The sequence below is a fragment of the Populus alba genome, chromosome 4 (genome assembly GCF_005239225.2).
Source record: "Populus alba chromosome 4, ASM523922v2, whole genome shotgun sequence".
Lineage (NCBI taxonomy): Eukaryota > Viridiplantae > Streptophyta > Magnoliopsida > Malpighiales > Salicaceae > Populus > Populus alba.
Window position 1 is genome coordinate 9,188,829 of NC_133287.1, and position 17,022 is coordinate 9,205,850.

At 29.6% G+C, this 17,022-nt stretch overlaps 1 protein-coding gene across 1 annotated transcript; it reads left to right on the forward strand.

The window, feature by feature from the left end:
* Positions 1 to 5,373: 5,373 nt before the first annotated feature.
* LOC118055980 (uncharacterized) lies at positions 5,374 to 7,445 on the forward strand. The gene is made up of 4 exons (XM_035068035.2): positions 5,374 to 5,506; positions 6,048 to 6,249; positions 6,349 to 6,412; positions 6,707 to 7,445. The coding sequence occupies exons 2-4, from the start codon at positions 6,086 to 6,088 to the stop codon at positions 7,013 to 7,015; spliced, it is 537 nt and encodes a 178-aa protein (XP_034923926.1). The 5' UTR covers positions 5,374 to 5,506; positions 6,048 to 6,085; the 3' UTR covers positions 7,016 to 7,445.
* Positions 7,446 to 17,022: the final 9,577 nt, after the last annotated feature.

A 17,022-nucleotide genomic window follows, 5' to 3' on the forward strand; every position in this document is an offset into this window, starting at 1 on the left:
TTTGTGATGGATAATTTCTTCAACCATTTTCTAGGTATATAAAACAAAGTTTGGAAGCGCAGTTAAAATTATTTTATTTTTTAAAATAATTTTTTAAAAAATAAAAAATATTATTTTTCATATAAAATATATTTTAAATTATAATCTCTATTATTATAATTTATTTTTGAATAGCTACGACACCACCACCTGCCACAGCTATCATATTAATTTTCAACCACTATTTTTTAAGCAAAATTTCCAAATCAAATAAAAGGGTTGCCTTCATTGATAGTAATTTATTAGTGACCGGTTCATGGGTTGGTGTCTTACTTGCAAGACATTAAAACTCTTTGAAAGTTCAAAGCAAACGTCGTACTTGTTTTCTCACCGCCTTGGAGAAAAACAAAAGGCACCGTTTGATTTCTAGCCAACCTTTCAAACCATAATGAAAAGAATGGCTCTTAATATTCTTAATTGATCATAATATTTTGTTTTTTTTTAATTTAGATTTATCATAAATATTTAAAAATGTTATCGTTTAAATAATATTTTTTTAACATATCTAGTAAATATTATTTATTTTTGTTTGAATATTTATTTTCTTATAACATAAATTAACAATAAATAAAATTTAATAAATATATTCTTATGATATTTAATGTTATATTAAAAGGTATGCTTTAGCTTTTTTTCTCTAAAATAAATTTATATTTTATATTAGCACATCAAAATAATTCAAAAATAATTAAAAAAAATCAAATTTTAATTATAAACTCACTCCCAAATGCTGTTGGATGTTTAAAACTAGCTTCTTCTTTTTGCTTTTTTCTTTATCCTCTTTTTTCTTCTTTTATTTTTGAATTCAAATTAGAACTTGGAACGCTGGAAAAAAAAGGGAAGAAACAAATGTGTAAAGATTTGGATGTAAACACTACCATATATATATATCAAGAAATAAAATAAAATGACTTATATTTTCAGGAAAACCTCCCCCAACCAGTTGTTAAGCACATCTGTTTTGAGTATGATTTTTCCAATTAGTGGCATTAATTAAATGTATTGATAATAATATAGATAACATTGTGATAAAGTCAGGAAAAAATTATGATTGTGTTGGAGTCTTTTCTTGGCTGGTGCACTAGATTTTGGAGAAATCTTTTTGAGTCAAGCTTGGGGCTCATGAATTTATGTAAAATAGGTTCCCTCTTAAAACATAAATTATCCAACAATACTTCAGTTAGTAAACATAGAGACATAAAATAAAAATGCAATCTAACAAGGAAAGAGATTGGAATATAATGTGTTATTGTGTGTAAAAATAAGGTCGAGAAAAAGTCATCTTCTTTATACCTAGTGATCCTCAATAATTATAGACTTTTAGATCCTCCATGATAATATAAATTAGGGTTGCAAACCTATAACGAGAATAAATTGACAAGCTTTTTATGCCAATTATTATCCTGGTAGGGATAAAGTTGTGAAGCTATCATAAAGATCATGGTTGCGTATTCTCCTAAAGTTCTCATGTCAAGTTGTTTATTTTATCGTTAACCATTATGTGGTTATCTTGTAATATGAACAATGAAAGCAGGTGCCCATATTGTTAATCACACATGATGACACTCACATCGAGTAATAAAACAGTGCTTGTAATAAGGAGTAGGGTGATACTCATGAAATGGAGTGGGTTAGCTATGTCAACGTGAGAATTCAAGTAGACGTAAATGGATCAGGGGTGCTTTTGGTAAGATTTGGGTCTCATAAGTGTAGACCTTACGAGTTATTTTTCATCTTTATTTCTTCCCTTTACCCTTTTCTCTCTTCTTCTCCTATCATTCTCACCCCTTCTAGCTTGGTTAAGCCTTTCATCTCTCCCATTTTTATTATCTTTTTTTCTCCTCTCCCTGTCTCCTCACTCTTTTGAGCTTGGTTGGGTCTTGCCCTTAACCTTTCTTTCTTTCTTCTCCTCTTTTCTTTTAGTTTTGATTGGGCCACTACTTTTTCGCTCTTTCTTGGCTCAGGTTTGATTAAGCTAGCCCACTTCTTCTCTTCCCTTCATTTTCTCCTTTCATTCTTCATTCTTTCTCGAGTCAGGTGTTGGGTTTCTTGAAAAATATTGACGCAATGGAAACGATAATTTTTTAAAAAAATTGAGAGTCCAATAGATCCCGTTAGATAATCTAGAGTCATTTAAGGTTTGAGTAAAGATTATTTGAAGATCAAATCTTCTTTTTGAGGTTTGATCAACTTTTTCAAGGATGAGTTATTGTAAACCACAAATCATCTAAATGTTAAACCTCTAATTGTAGTTCATATAAATCACTAGTGACCTGGGTTAACACATTAAGCACTATTCCTAGGTCATGAGGCCATGATAACATAATAAAAAGCAAACCAAAAGAAATCATGAGGCCTAATTTCAAATAAAACAAAATTTTAAATGATAAAATTAGAGGGAAAAGTCAATTAAAAAAAGAAAAAAAAAAGAATCAACTTGGTTAATCAGTAAACCCGTGACCTAGGTTATAAGATGGAGACACCCAAATGAAAAGAAAATTCAATATTAAAGGACTCATGACCTGAGTTATGAGATTAACATAACCTCTTAAAACAAGACAATTAAATTTAACCTAAGTTAAAATGACAAAACCAATGATCCTGATAATGAAACTAAGATATTCCTATAGAAAACATATCAAAATAAATTACGAAGCTCAATTTCAAATCAATCCAATATTGAATAATAAAATTTAAAAAAAGTTTCAATTAAAAAAACATAAAAAATAACCCGAAATCAACTAAAGTTAATTCGTTAAGCAATATTTTTGGGTGATGAGGTTGGAATAACCAATTAGAAAGAAAACAAAACAAATCATGAAGCCTAATTCCCAATCAATCCCTATAACAAAGGATGACATTAGGAAAAAAATTCATTAAAAAAAAAGAACTAGAGCCAATCGAGTTAACCCGTTAAACCTGTGATCTATATCATGAGAGTGAGATAACCCGATAAAAAATAAATATAATATTAAAGGATAAAATTGAAGATAAAAACATAGATTGAAAACAAACCAAGAGAAGAAAAAAAACAAAGCAATGTGTAAATAAGTTCAAAGTGGGGTTTTCACTATAGATTGCTATGGTGAAAACCTAACATGTTTTAGTGTATTGTACTAGTCTATTGGCTTGCTCTTCACCACAGGTCATACTAATTTTTTTTTTTTAAAATATATAAAAAAAAATGTTTAGAGCACATAGAATCTTTTGACAATATTATTAAATTTTAGCCAAGCCGATGAATCTTAAAACCTCCCAACTTAGCTCCTAGCCTAACTCGAGTTTCCAATTAAACCGCATGATAGCTAGCCTGACTTAAATCGATTGATTTCATCGGTCCAAATATGACCTTGATGATCGGTAAAAATATGACTTAACTTTTAAAAAAACTTTAAGATGATGACTTATTTTTATTTTTTTTTAAATATGGAGACAATAATAGGTTAAATTGACCTTATTCCTCCCATCACCTATGTCATGGATTATATTAGGTTTAGTAATTTTTTTTATAAACTTTTTTATTTAATTACATGGTAAAAATAGATGCTTATAAAATTGAGCACCAACATAAAAATAGACACTTATTTGAGACTGATAACCCTATAAAAAGTAAAAAATAAATAAATCATGTAGTTTATTTTTCCAAACAATTCAATATTAAAAGATAAAATAAAAAGATAAATTAAAAATAAGTATATCTGGTCGATGGGTAAATTCGTTAAACCTATGATTGGGTAACCCGGGGTAGCATATAAAACCTATGAACTGAGTTTTGGATTCCATTAGGATTTTAATTTTTTTTCAAAACTATTTTTTATTTAACAATATGATAACAAAAATGGATAATCGCAAAATCAAACACCAACCCAATACCGAAGATTGTTTTGAGACCATAATAACTTTATAAAAATTGAAAAAAAAACTAAGTTTAAAACTAAATTCAACAGCCTCCCTTACCCTTATAACAAGTATTGGGCGCATCACGCTATCTCCAATTGATGTCTTTATAGCTTCCCAATTAACCTAATATATAAGGATGAAATACAAAAATTAATTAAAAAAAAAAAAAAAAGTGAAACCCGTGAAACCTGCGAATCAGGTTTACCAACCAAACTCGTAAATAGGTCTATAAACTTTATAAAGTTTAATAACATGATTTTTATCTGGAACTATTTTTTTAACTATATGAGAAAAAAATAGATGATAAAAAAAGAGTCAAGTTCAATTAAGAAAAAAAAAAGATACCCCACCAAACTCATAATCTAAATTAGAGCAACTAAGTTACTTTAACAAACTCGCAATCCACACTAATCTTATAGAAAGATAAAATAAAAGGAAACAAATTACAAAGTTTAACTCTCAACCACTCCAATATTAAAAAATAAAATTCATAAAAAAAAAACTAAAAAAATTAAAGCAAAAATAAGAAGCAAAAGAAAAAAGATGAAGAAGCAAAACAATGTAATTTACGAAGCAATGAGTGTGGGTGAATAGTGGTTCCTACACCCTTTTAGTTTTTTATATTTTATAAAATTTAATAACATGAATTTTATGAGAAACTATTTTTTTTAATTATATGAAAAAAAAATAAACTCTAAAAAAGTTAATTCAAATAAAAAAAAGATAGAAAAAAGGCACCCGACCAAACCTATAAATCGAGGCAACATGAGTTATCATAGCAAACCTACAAACCATGCTAACTCTATAAAAAAATAAGATAAAAAAATTAAAATTACGAAACCAAATTCTCAACCACCCTTGCATTTAAAAATTAAATCGACAAAAATAATTTTTTTTTTTAAAAATCTAGTTTAGGAATTACTAAGTATACTTTACTTTGGCTCGGCTAATCTATGGAGGCTGTTGCTTCATATTGTCATTCAACAACAAAACAAGATTATTATTGTAACCTATAATGCAATAAAAAAAAAACTATAAGAAAATCAAGTTCAATTAAAGAAAACATTTCACTAAACCCATAAATTAAGACAATCAAGATTATTATGATACACCCATAAATTGTACTAGCGGTGTAAAAAGATAAAATAAAAAAAATTAAATTATAAAATTAATTTCTCGATTATTTTAATATTTAAAAATAAAACCAACCAAAATAAATTAAAAAAATCATAACAAAAATTTAATACTAAAAAATAATCATAAAAAAAAAAAACAATATGTAATCCGTGGAATGGGTGTGAATGAATACTAATTTCTCTCTTTTTAATTAATAATAATAATAATAATAATAATAATAATAAATCACAAATATAACTATTTCTCTTTTGACCCTACGCATAGATTTTTATAATAATTTTCTTACCAAGTCAGTCACTCAGTCAGTAGACAACTACCCTTTTTTTTCCATTCTTCTATAAATATGCCATCCCCGCTAACTTCCTTTCTCCTCCTCTCCTTCGTGGCAGGCACCCCCTCTCTCTCTCTCTCTTCAAGTCTCCTGCTTAAGGTATTTCTCTCTCTACGAATATCCATACGTATATACATACTTGCCTTTATACGAGTGCTAATTAAGCAGATCTATCCTTGCTTGCTAATTGAAGTGTAGATCAGATCTGGTTTAGGTGGCTTACTTCGCTGTTTTTTTTATTTTTGAGCTGTTATTGATTTTATTTTTAAAAATAATTCAGGTATTCAGTGTTTTTCTTTGGAAATTGAACCTTGTTAGTTTTTCAGTGTTTTTATGGGAGATAGGATGAGTTTTTTTTTATTGTTTAAGACCTTATTCTGATGGATTTTGTTTTTAAAAGGCTTGCGTCTAGATCTGTAATTCCTTCTGTTTGGTTGCTGAGAAAGTTGAGGAATTAAAGAATTCGAAACAGATTTGAAAATTTCCACCTTTTCTTTTTAGCTTTTTTTTGTGAAGGCAATTTGATTTAAATTTTTTTTTTCGTGATTTAATGGGGCATTTTTTTGTTTTAATTAGATCAGAGTGATTTATTTTATAGAAACTACTTGATTTCTAAGATTTATTTCTTGAAAATGGACAGGCGTTCTACTGCTGTGGATATATTGTACAAATTTGAAGATGATGAATCAAATCAGTCTTCAGCAGAACGCCATTACTTGTTGTGATGAGAGAAGAGGTTTGGTTTCAATTTCTGATTCCAAGGGTCTTGTTGTTTGTCCAAAGCCTCGGCGAGTAGGAATTCTGGCTAATAATCCCATTAGGCCTTTGAGATGGCCTGTGAGGTATGTAGTTTTCGGTGATTTCTGCTTTTTTTAATAGGTTATTCAGTTGTTTTGCGACTCAGGATGATTTTAATGTGTGGGGATTGTTTTTAATGACAGCCATCAAGCCGAAGTGGGTGATTGGAAGGCTGGGGCGGAGCTTCTGGACATTATTCTCATGAAGGTAAACTGGTGTTGTCTTTTTTGTGTAGAAGTTAGGAAGACATTTGTGTAGTAGAAGTTGATAATTTAGACGTATGCTTATGATGTTGTTGATGCATGAATCTTTATTTGGGAGGCATCTGAACTCAATTTCTTTTCCTTTTGGTGAGGGTGCTTAGCTGTTGTGGTTGTTTAATTTGATTATGTTGAACTTGTTTGCTGGTCATTCAACATTTTTATACATGGAGAGGAATCTGCAGGCTGTATTTCATGTTACGGGTTTGTTTTGACTTGGATATGATCTTGGTGTTAACAGGAGGGTCATGAACCAGATCATTCTGCTACCCAGGTGGTCTCATCGCCGCCTCCATTTTTTTGTGGGTCTCCTCCATCCAGAGTAGGCAACCCATTAATTCAAGATGCTAGATTTGGGGATGATAAACTCACTCCAATGTCACCATTGCCCATTCCATCTCCTTCAGGTTTATCTTCTCCATCGTCATCTGCACGCAAAGGAGGGTGTGCAAGAATGAAGTTTGGGCTTAAGCCAGCCATGGTTAGAGTAGAAGGATTTGATTGCCTCAACAGGGATCGCCAAAATTCCAGCATCCCTGCTGTGGCTTAGAACTCGCAAAATCAAGTGTATATAGAAGGGAGCTAAATCGCTACCAGAGTCACAAACACAGCAGATTTAACAAGAGGAGTTTTGAATCGTTTTGCCAAGAGTCTTGAGAAATGCCCCTAGTAGTGTATATATGATATATGTTTTCTCCGGTGATCATTGCTAATATCTTTGCTAATATCTTGTAAGTAGTTTGATTGATTGAACAAAGAAGAGAGGTCAAAACCTTGTGTTCTTGAGCAAGGTTTCGAGAGCATAGCTCATTGTAATATAAGGTAAGGTGGGCTAGGATTGGGAGGATCGTTTGATTTCTTTTGATGATCACCTTGAAAAAAATCCTGTATAGAGCCAATCGGTGATTGAATTTTTGATCATTTACCCTGTTATTGTATATTGGTAATTGTCAATGAATTGGTCTGCTCCTGGACGCTAATCTCCTCCTCCTAACAACTCAAAAGCTGCTGCTTCTTATTTTTGTATGTCAAGTATATTTCGGGGTACAAGCGAAGCTAGATGTTTTGCTTCCTTCGTTGGAACTCCCATGGTCTCGGTCTTTCGAAGATAAATCAAGCTGGGCATATAATCTTGTTCTAGTTTTTAACCGTCTTCAAGCTCTTGACCTCTTCTGCATCAAGCTGGGTCTTTTGCGTATACTTGAAATGAATTAAATGCTTGTGGAGCCAGGTAGGCAGAACTCCTTTCTAATGCAAGTATATGGTAGGTTTGCTGGTCGATGTGGATAGATTGCTGTTGTTTGGGGGCTGTACATTTAACTTTCATTTCAACCACATGCCTAAAAGCCAACATTTTGGGCTGCCCAGTTGCTGATTATTATCCCCATCAAAAGGTGAACTCGTTAAACCTTCTAATACTCACCTTGGATTTGATTCGTGTTTTTAAAAAATTTTAAATTATTTTTTTTTTATATTTTAGAATTATTTTGATGTGTTAATATATATATATATATATATATATATATATATATATATATATATATATATAATATATATATATTACACTATAACCGTTATCACACTTTTAATTACCCACCCATCAAATTCACAATGGATTTTAACCTTTATTTTTTCTTCTATATTTCTTCCATGCATTTATTTAAGTTAGTTGTTAGATGCAGTTGGAGGACTTATCTGAAATGGGTCTTACTTAGGTAATTAAATTATTGGGTTAATATACATGTTTCCAAGTTAATCCGAGTAAAATTTTTTTTATCAAAATAATATTGTTTTTTTTTTTCCCCAATAATTTCCTTAGTGTTATCCCAATTAAGTTTGTATCAAGTTTATCTAAGTCAATCAAATCACTGAAAACCTGACCAAGTTAACCATGTTTTACCAAATTAATGTCTTTTTCGATTCAATTTAAAACCTAATCCAAGTCAAGTTATTAGTTTATGAAATTCTTAAGTCTAACTACAACTATGCTTGAAAAAAGAAAACATGAAAGTTGGAATGAAAAAATATTGTGAATAATTTTTATTTTTTTTCTTTTAATTGACAAATGAATAATCTAGATAGAATTTTAAAATAAAACATCATTTTTAGATATTGGAGGATGTAGTAAAATAAATTAATCTTTTCAGGCTCTTCTATAGGCTGATATGAAGCCCATATCCAGGTTCTTTCAGTCTCTCTTTATGATTATCTGTCTTCAAAGCTGATTGAAATTTGATTGAAATCATTTTATAGGGTCTCTCGGTTTATAGAAATAGTCGAGTCTGCCTTTAAAACTTAAATTACACAATTTGGTTTCTCTAAAGATTTGTAGGTAAACATTATTTTTTTTCTTAATAAGTTAAATTCACTTTAATCTCATTTTGTTTGTGCTTTGATAGTTGTTCTTTTCCATAATTTATTGTTTATGCATGATATGTTGGAAATTAAGTTTTTGCAATGCCCTAATCTTTTTCTTTTCGAAAACCCTTTTTCTTGCTCAATGTTGTGTTTATCTTATGCTTTGTTAGTTTCAAACACTAAAGATGAAAATAATATTATTGTGGTGGATTCACTAGGTAAATAATCTTTTATTGTGGTCTTGATTATGTATCTTGAATTAATTTTGGATCTGTAAGCCTTATAACATGATATTAATTGTTGATGCTTATGCATTTGGCAACTTATTTGTGAAGAAGCTTATTATGATTTGTGAGCTTCTTCATTCTACGTTATGAAATGAAATATTATTGACTTTTAATACAATTTTTTTGGAATATATAGCCATTGTAGCGAGAATGGTTGATATCTCGTTCTCGTTGAAGTGTTCATATGGTATCATTTATGGAGGCTCGTTCTACTGAAGTAAAAAGAAGCATACTTGAAAAGTGTTACTTTGTATTAGATTGGTGTTGTCCTTACATTTTAGTTTAACTGTCACTTCTGATCTGATTTCTTGTAGTATATGAATTAAACAATGGCTAGATTAGTAACTAAGTTATAAAAGATTGTTAAAGTGTAACAATTGTAGGGCCTAATTTTATTGTTTTAATACCTTTTTCCAGCTCTATGTTGTTTTTACGCCATGCTTAGTTTGTTTCAAGCACTAAAAAAAAATCATATTATTATAATCTCTTGGGGTGGTCTTGATTATATATCTTGAATTAATTAGGTATTTGGGAGTAGGAGCGTTATAACATCCCATTAATTGTTTACTTGTGTGTTTGGCAACTTATTTATTAAAATAGAATTGTGTCTATAGTGTAACTTTTAAGGAATTCCAAAATAGAATGAGTAGGTAAAGTTTTTCTTCTTTTCGTGATATGATATGAAATGTTTCTGACTTCTCATACAAGTATAAAAAATATACAACCATTATAGCGAGAATGACTCATATCTCCTTGTCATCAAAGTATCTATATTGTATCATTGATGGTGTTGTGTTCCATTGAAATATGGAGAAGTGTAAATGAAAAATGGTAGTTTGTGTTTGATTGGTTTTATGCCTTTAAATTTTGGTTTAATTTTTACTTTTAATCTGATTTCTTGTCCTATATGAATCAAGCTATGGACTTTTAGTGATTAATTTATCAATGATTGTAAAAGGACTAATATTGAGGATAAAAAAAAATACCATTTAAAGATCGAATTTTACTTACATCTCCATTTATCGCCATATTTTGCTGAACAAATTGTTTTAGCATTTGTTTTTTCTTTTGATTATAGTTTTTAGGAAAAATAACAATTTCTCATCAATGTGTTGTTGATCACCTACAATGATTGCCAATGTTCTTACAAATGACATCAATGTTTTTCTATGCATTAATAAATGGTTAATCATCATGTTAAATGTCCATTATAGTAGTTAGATTGGATCATATCACATGTTTTCCATGATAATTGACTCTAGCAATTATTGGTCATTAGTATATGTTTTAGTTTTTCTATTTATATGGTCTGGGTAGTCTTTTTTTATACTATTCAAAACGCCATTGTGTTTGAACTCCTTTGAGATTTAGTTGTCTTAAACATTTTTACTTGGTCTAAACTAGCAAATTCTGCTTTTAAAGATTTACTAGTTATTCATTTCTTAAAATTATGTAATTTCTAGTTAATATTGTTTCTAAATCACTATTCTTTATCTTCTCCCTTTATACATGGCATGTACTTATCAGCTTTTGCAATGACAATTTGTTTCAAGTAGCAATGATTCCTGTTTTATATGATGTTTATGTGTTCCTTTATTAGTGAAGGAAAAACAATGTAATTATGCTAGATCCATTCAATTACACTCTCATTTTGGTGACTTTTTGAAGTTAATTGATTTGGTTTGAGTGTTGAGCTCCATTATCAATATTTTGGATCTATTAAGCTTTATAGAGAAAGAAATCTCAATAGTAGGATTCTGGTATTGTAATTTAGATTTTGGAAAATGTTAATTAATACATTTGCACCTCTTCTCAATTCAATACATAATTGTATGCATGATGCATATGGTGTGTAATGTGTTAATTGCGTACAATAATTTGTTGAGTGTAGAAGAAGCACTGATGAATTCCATATTGTAATGTCTAATTAATTATTTATGGCATTGTGTGATTAATCTAAGAGATATTATTGATTAGCATATGCTTTAGAAAATTTCAAAGCAAAATGGATAGACAAAGATTTACTTCTATCCATTACATGATACGAAATATTATCGAATTCTTGTGCAATTTATCAGAAATTTACAACCATAACAATAAGAATAGTTGATATCTCTTTGTCATTGAATGTCTATTGTATTGTTAATAGAGGCACATTCTACTTCCATTTAAAACTCAATATGGAGTTACTTGATAGTTGGTTGCTATACTGATGGTTTTTCATTTTATGAATATTTTAAATCATGGTTAGCTCAACATTTTATGTGATAATATGATTTTCAAAACTAGATGTATTTGTATCATGTTTTCATTGTTAGATTGTTTTACTATATGCTCAAGGTCTTGATCATAGATATTAGGCTAGTATAAAAAAATAAAATTCTTGTAGGCTGAAAGCCTTTACTTCTTACTAGTTCAATGTCACGAGATGCGCAGAAAAAGAGTTTGTAAGGTGGGAGAGGATTTTTTTTAGTTTGGAAGGCTTGTCTTACTACCAATGAGTATGAAGTTCTTTTAATCTAAACTTAAAATATTAGTATTTTAATTGTTGACATGCTTAAACTTCTGTTGTAGTTTGCCTTAGTAGTTCATAAAAACAAAGTACAAAAGAGCAACTGAATACATTGCTCATGAAAAAAAAAGATATGACCAACCTAATAAGGTAAGGAGTTCACTGATCAGTTTTCCCCATGACGATTTCATGCCATGCTTTGTTCTCTATAGAGTGGGCATAATAACTTACTGGTATGCTTGTAAAGACTGTAATAGTTAAGTAATCTAAAATGATTTTGTCAAGTTTGTTATACTTAAATCTCAAGTTAACATCTGAAAATATACATACATAAATATTTTTTGATTTATGAACATAGATAACGTTAAATTTCTTGGTTGATTGTCTATTCATGTTGACTTGTCATACTAGGATTTGTTTTACTTGGATAAAAAATCATGATGCATATTCACAAAACATACAATATAGTTTATTTTCTATATAAATGGATGGTCCATAGAGAAATGGAGTGGGCATATTACTTTAGATTGAGGCTTTATGTATTTTTCTACCGAAGCAATATTTTGGTAAATAGTTAGTTTATAAGAAAAGGTTTCAATGTTATTTCCTAGTGTTATGCATACAAGCAAAATCTATAGAAAATGGTTGATGGTTATTGCCAGATATTGTTGGTGACAAAAGGGTTGGGATAGTTGTCATCCATGGTGTTTTTAGTGGTGCTAGCTTATGGCTTGTTCCATTGTCAATACTAGTGATTGCCAACAATGTTTATACGTGGGAATCAATCTCAGGAGCTCAATGAATGTCCAATATTACTCTATTGTTTTACTACTAGGTGTTTCACATGGTTAACCATTTTAAATAGTACATTGTAATAGTTTTGGGAATCAATCCCGAGAGCTTGAGGAAGGTCCAATACTACTCCATTGTCTTACTACTTGGTGTTTCACATGGTGAACCATGCTAGCCAGTCCATTGTAATAGTTACGAGAATCAATTCCTAGAGCTTGAGAAAGGTTCGGTATTACTCTAGTGTTTTACTACTAGGTGTTTCACTTGGTTAACCATGTTAACTAGTATAATATAATAGTTTGATGGTATTGCAATTCTTTTTTATTTGGTGGTATGGATTGTGTTTTTCTTTATTTACTTTATTGTGATTATTAGAAGCAATTAGAGTGATATAAAACTATTATTGAAACCTCATCAAATAACATAAGTATTTTGGTTGAAATGCTTCTTAGCATGATATTAAAACCTTGATAACTAAGCAGTTAGGAGTTTGAATCTCACCATTGTCATTCAAGTTTCAAATCCAAAAAATTTTTATTCGAGAGGGAGTATTAAAGAGTAATATAAAACTATTCTTGGAGCATCAACTAACAACATCATGTAAAATGATACATACATATAATAGTTTGAGACTTAGGTGCTTGGTTGTATTAGCGGTCATCAGCTTGTTGTCATGGCATAACATAGGGAGGTTTGCTTAGGAGGCAATGAGTTTGACAGGTAACCCAAGGAAAAATTGGTGGATATACGTTTTTATGACACCAATTTTAGTTGACTTGTTTTCTTGTATTGCATCATATACATAAAATATTTCCTGCACATTATTTTCCATGTGAAAGAAAGGGCTTGAGATTCATGGTGATTGATCACGTAGGAGTTGATCAAAATCTGAAGTCGATGTTTGGTTATTGTTTTAACGAGCACCTTGCCACTGGTTTTTCATAGGAAGGATGAGGCTGGATTTTTTTACAGTCTTTGTAGAATCTTGGTCTTATAATGCTTTTTTTCAAAATAGTTTCTTCATTTTTTTTTTCTTTTTCAAAAATGTTTTTTTTTCTTTCTCAAATAATATTTCAAAATACATAGCTTAATGATTGGAAGATTTTTAAAATGAGATGGAATTTGAAGAATCAAAAGAACGAAGAGCTACCTAGGTGAAAACTTAATGGATTTTTGCAAGGAAAACAACCATTGCTCTTAAAATGGCTTGCAGACAAAGCAATAAAGCCAACAGCCCTTGTCATTGCATTATTAACTAGTGACAAAATTTGTTAATTGCCTTTACCTCGTCAAATTTGACCAAGATGCTTTCTTGTAAAGTCTATATCGGGAAGGATAATCCTTGTGTAATTTAATTTCTACCCAGCCTCCTGTCCACAAGGTACCGAGGCTATGTAATCTTGCTTCTGAGCGATACTAAAGATGCAACCATCCATGTTGGATTAGTTTTGATAATTCAGAAGTTAATTCTAAGATTTGAATTCAAAAGGTTAAAAAGGGAACAAAATTCCCTAAATATTACAAATTATTATCATTAATTCAAAGAATCAAAATGCCGACAAAAATATTGTTCATGCTCTTTATAACCAGCTAGTTTATCTCTCAATTATTCTCCATGGCTTTTGTACTTTGCTTTCCTTTGATCTTTAATAAAATTATGATCACTTTCATTAAAAAAAATCTTAATTATTCTTAACACTCATACGTTACAAAAAAATTAGGAAATAGAAATTGAAACGCCGATAGAAAACATTTTGTGTTGTGATGAAGAATTTCTGTTGGAAATTTTTGATGTAAATAATGATGGGTTGTGTTTTATTGGTAATTAGGATTGTCCAACTATGTAAAAAAAAAAAAATGATAAATAATCCTTCAACAATCTCGTTAGTAATTTTATACGTCATGATTTATTGATGGAATTGCCGATAGAATATTTTTGTTGGCAAATATAAATAAGTTATAACCAACAGTTCCCCCTCATTCTTTTTCCTTTTCTTTTTCCTCCTCGTCCTTCTTCTCCTCTAAAAAAAAATACTAGCACCCCCCCCCCCCATTTTCTCACAAAGGTAGCCACTCTAATACACTAACATCGATCTACATCTATCAGTAGTGTCAATATTAATTATTAGATTTTTCATGAAGCTTCGATTCATAAAGTAAGCAAACCCACCCATATTTTGTAAACCATTTATGTTTTAGGTTAATTTATTGATTTTTTTTTATGGTTACTATAGTTTGCTTTTATAAGTGTTTTATAGCTTTTTCCTGGAGAAATTTAATGTATTAATGTATGATTTAGATGTTAGGGTTTGTTTGGAATTTGGGGGAAATTGAATTTTATTGTCATTTGATGAAATTGAGTTTGATTTTGTAACTTAAGTATGTTATAATTGAATAAATGATGAGTTATTTATATAGGTACCAATAATATTTTATCAATTTTATTGTTAAGTTGAAAATTTATGAATTTTTTTTATGGAATTGACAAGATCAATATTATTCTATATAGGCTTCATAATTAAGCAATGAATGATTATTCTTAGATGTATCGAAAGTCACATGAAGGGCTGTATAGAGAAGATTATCTTCAAGAGGTTAAATGTTTTATTGATTTTGTACTTTATAAAATAAAGAATATTAGTGCGAGAGAAATTTTATATCTATATGTGAATTGTAAGATTAAAAAGTTCAACAATGAGGATGTTATGGTGATGCATCTACTTAAAAAGGATTCGTTAAGAAATATTTATGTTGGTATGCACATAGAGAACCCTATGTTCCTCACAAAACCATGTTAGAAATTATAGTTGGCTCAACTTATAGTTCTAACAACATACATGAGTTTGTGGATGATAATATTAATCCTTATAAGAGTATGATGGTTGTTGCAATAAGAATAAATCATAATTATTCGGATGAAGGCTCACATAACATGGTTTTAAGTAAAAAAATCAAATACAAATACTGCTAGGTTTTTTTACTTTTGAAAGATTCCAATAAGTCATTATAGGATGGGTAAATTATTGGTCATTGCATGAGTGTTTACCATCAAGTCAAATTATAGTTTGTGTGAAGTCGATTATGATAGGATCATTGAATGGTTAAAAGTATGATACCTTAGAGGAATGGGTTGAAAGAGAACTTTTATATTGCATAGTCTATTATGAAACATTTTGGCCTAGGATACCACAAACCTAATATGTGTCCAAACTTTTACATGTTATACTATAGTGGATACACAAATTTTCCCGAATGCAAATCTTATTAGCATGCTCGATACAAGCCCAATAATGGTAAAGGAAGGAAACTTATTGTATATAAAAAAACTGAGATGCTTTTCAGTCACTTCTAGGTTGTAAATATTATTTATGTTTTCAAAGATTGTTGAGCACATGACATGATATCATTTACATGATGGTGCACCATTCTGAAGGTGAAACTAAAAGAGCAATTTAATAATGTGTATCTTTGGTTTTCAATGGAACCACAAAACATATATCTTGGTTTTAAAATGCTTTGTGTCATTGTTGTTGTGTATTTAGGTTGACTATGAGATTAAAATAAGTACAACAAATTATAAAAAAGTAGCAATGGAATGATCAACAGACATACAACTTTGTCATAAAATTACAATAGGTTTGAGAAATGATGATGAAATTGTTGATATAACTACAAAATATTAAAAAATAATAAAATTTTCATCGGTGATTTCATTAAAATGTTAATATGCCGATGGAATCACCAATAAAAACTCTATCAACTATTATAGGTAAGAACTCAATCTTCCCCATTTAATCTTTGCTGCTAATTTTTATATAAAAAAAAGTTGTCATCCCTCTCTCTCTTTATGTCATCATACCCCCCCTTTTTCTCATCACCAACTAACTCTCACTCACTACTCAACCCCCTGTTTCTCTATCTCTTTAAAGATAAACCTCTCAATCTCTTGTTTAATTCCACCCTCAATTATACTGATAGTTAGTGTCCTATTATGTCATTGTAAGATTTTTTTTTTTTTTTTTCATAGGTTTTTTCCTTTCTATTTTGTTAGTTAATCACTTAAATTCTAAATTTATTTATTATTAATTGAATACTTGTTGTTGAAATGCTTTAGTGTTGAATTAGTCTAAGCATGGATAACCCATTTTTAATTAGATCGGATATATGACTTCTATGTTTAAATTTGTCTGAAAATATCTTTAATTGTAAAGTTGAGTTTTGTATTGGATGAAAATTTTAAAGTAAAATGTATCAAAAGGGTAAATATTTATAATTGATATATATGTTATTATGCCAATAACCAATTAAGTTCCGTACATTGGATTACTTTTACAATTAAAATATTTTTTGTTGTGTGTGTAATTTTTTTTGACAATTAATATAATTTGTTTTTAGAATTCACTGACTTAGTGTTGTACTGATATTCAACAACATTTAAAGTAGATAGATGATTATAAAAACATCTAAAATCTTTACAATCTCATGTATATTTAACAAATGTTTTTGAACCAGTTTGTGTGATTTGTGGTCTAATACCTATAAATATGAGAAAAGAAACTCATACAAGAAAGGTAGGTAAAGGGAAAGGGGTGAAGAAGTTTGTAAATA

What these genes read in the sequence shown, in the direction of transcription:
- LOC118055980 (XM_035068035.2), top strand. Translation starts at nt 6,086, where the DNA reads ATGATGAATCAAATCAGTCTTCAGCAGAACGCCATTACTTGTTGTGAT. An exon ending in CCTTTGAGATGGCCTGTGAG is followed by an intron (nt 6,250 to 6,348) that starts GTATGTAGTTTT and finishes TTTTAATGACAG; the next exon opens with CCATCAAGCCGAAGTGGGTG. An exon ending in TGGACATTATTCTCATGAAG is followed by an intron (nt 6,413 to 6,706) that starts GTAAACTGGTGT and finishes TGGTGTTAACAG; the next exon opens with GAGGGTCATGAACCAGATCA.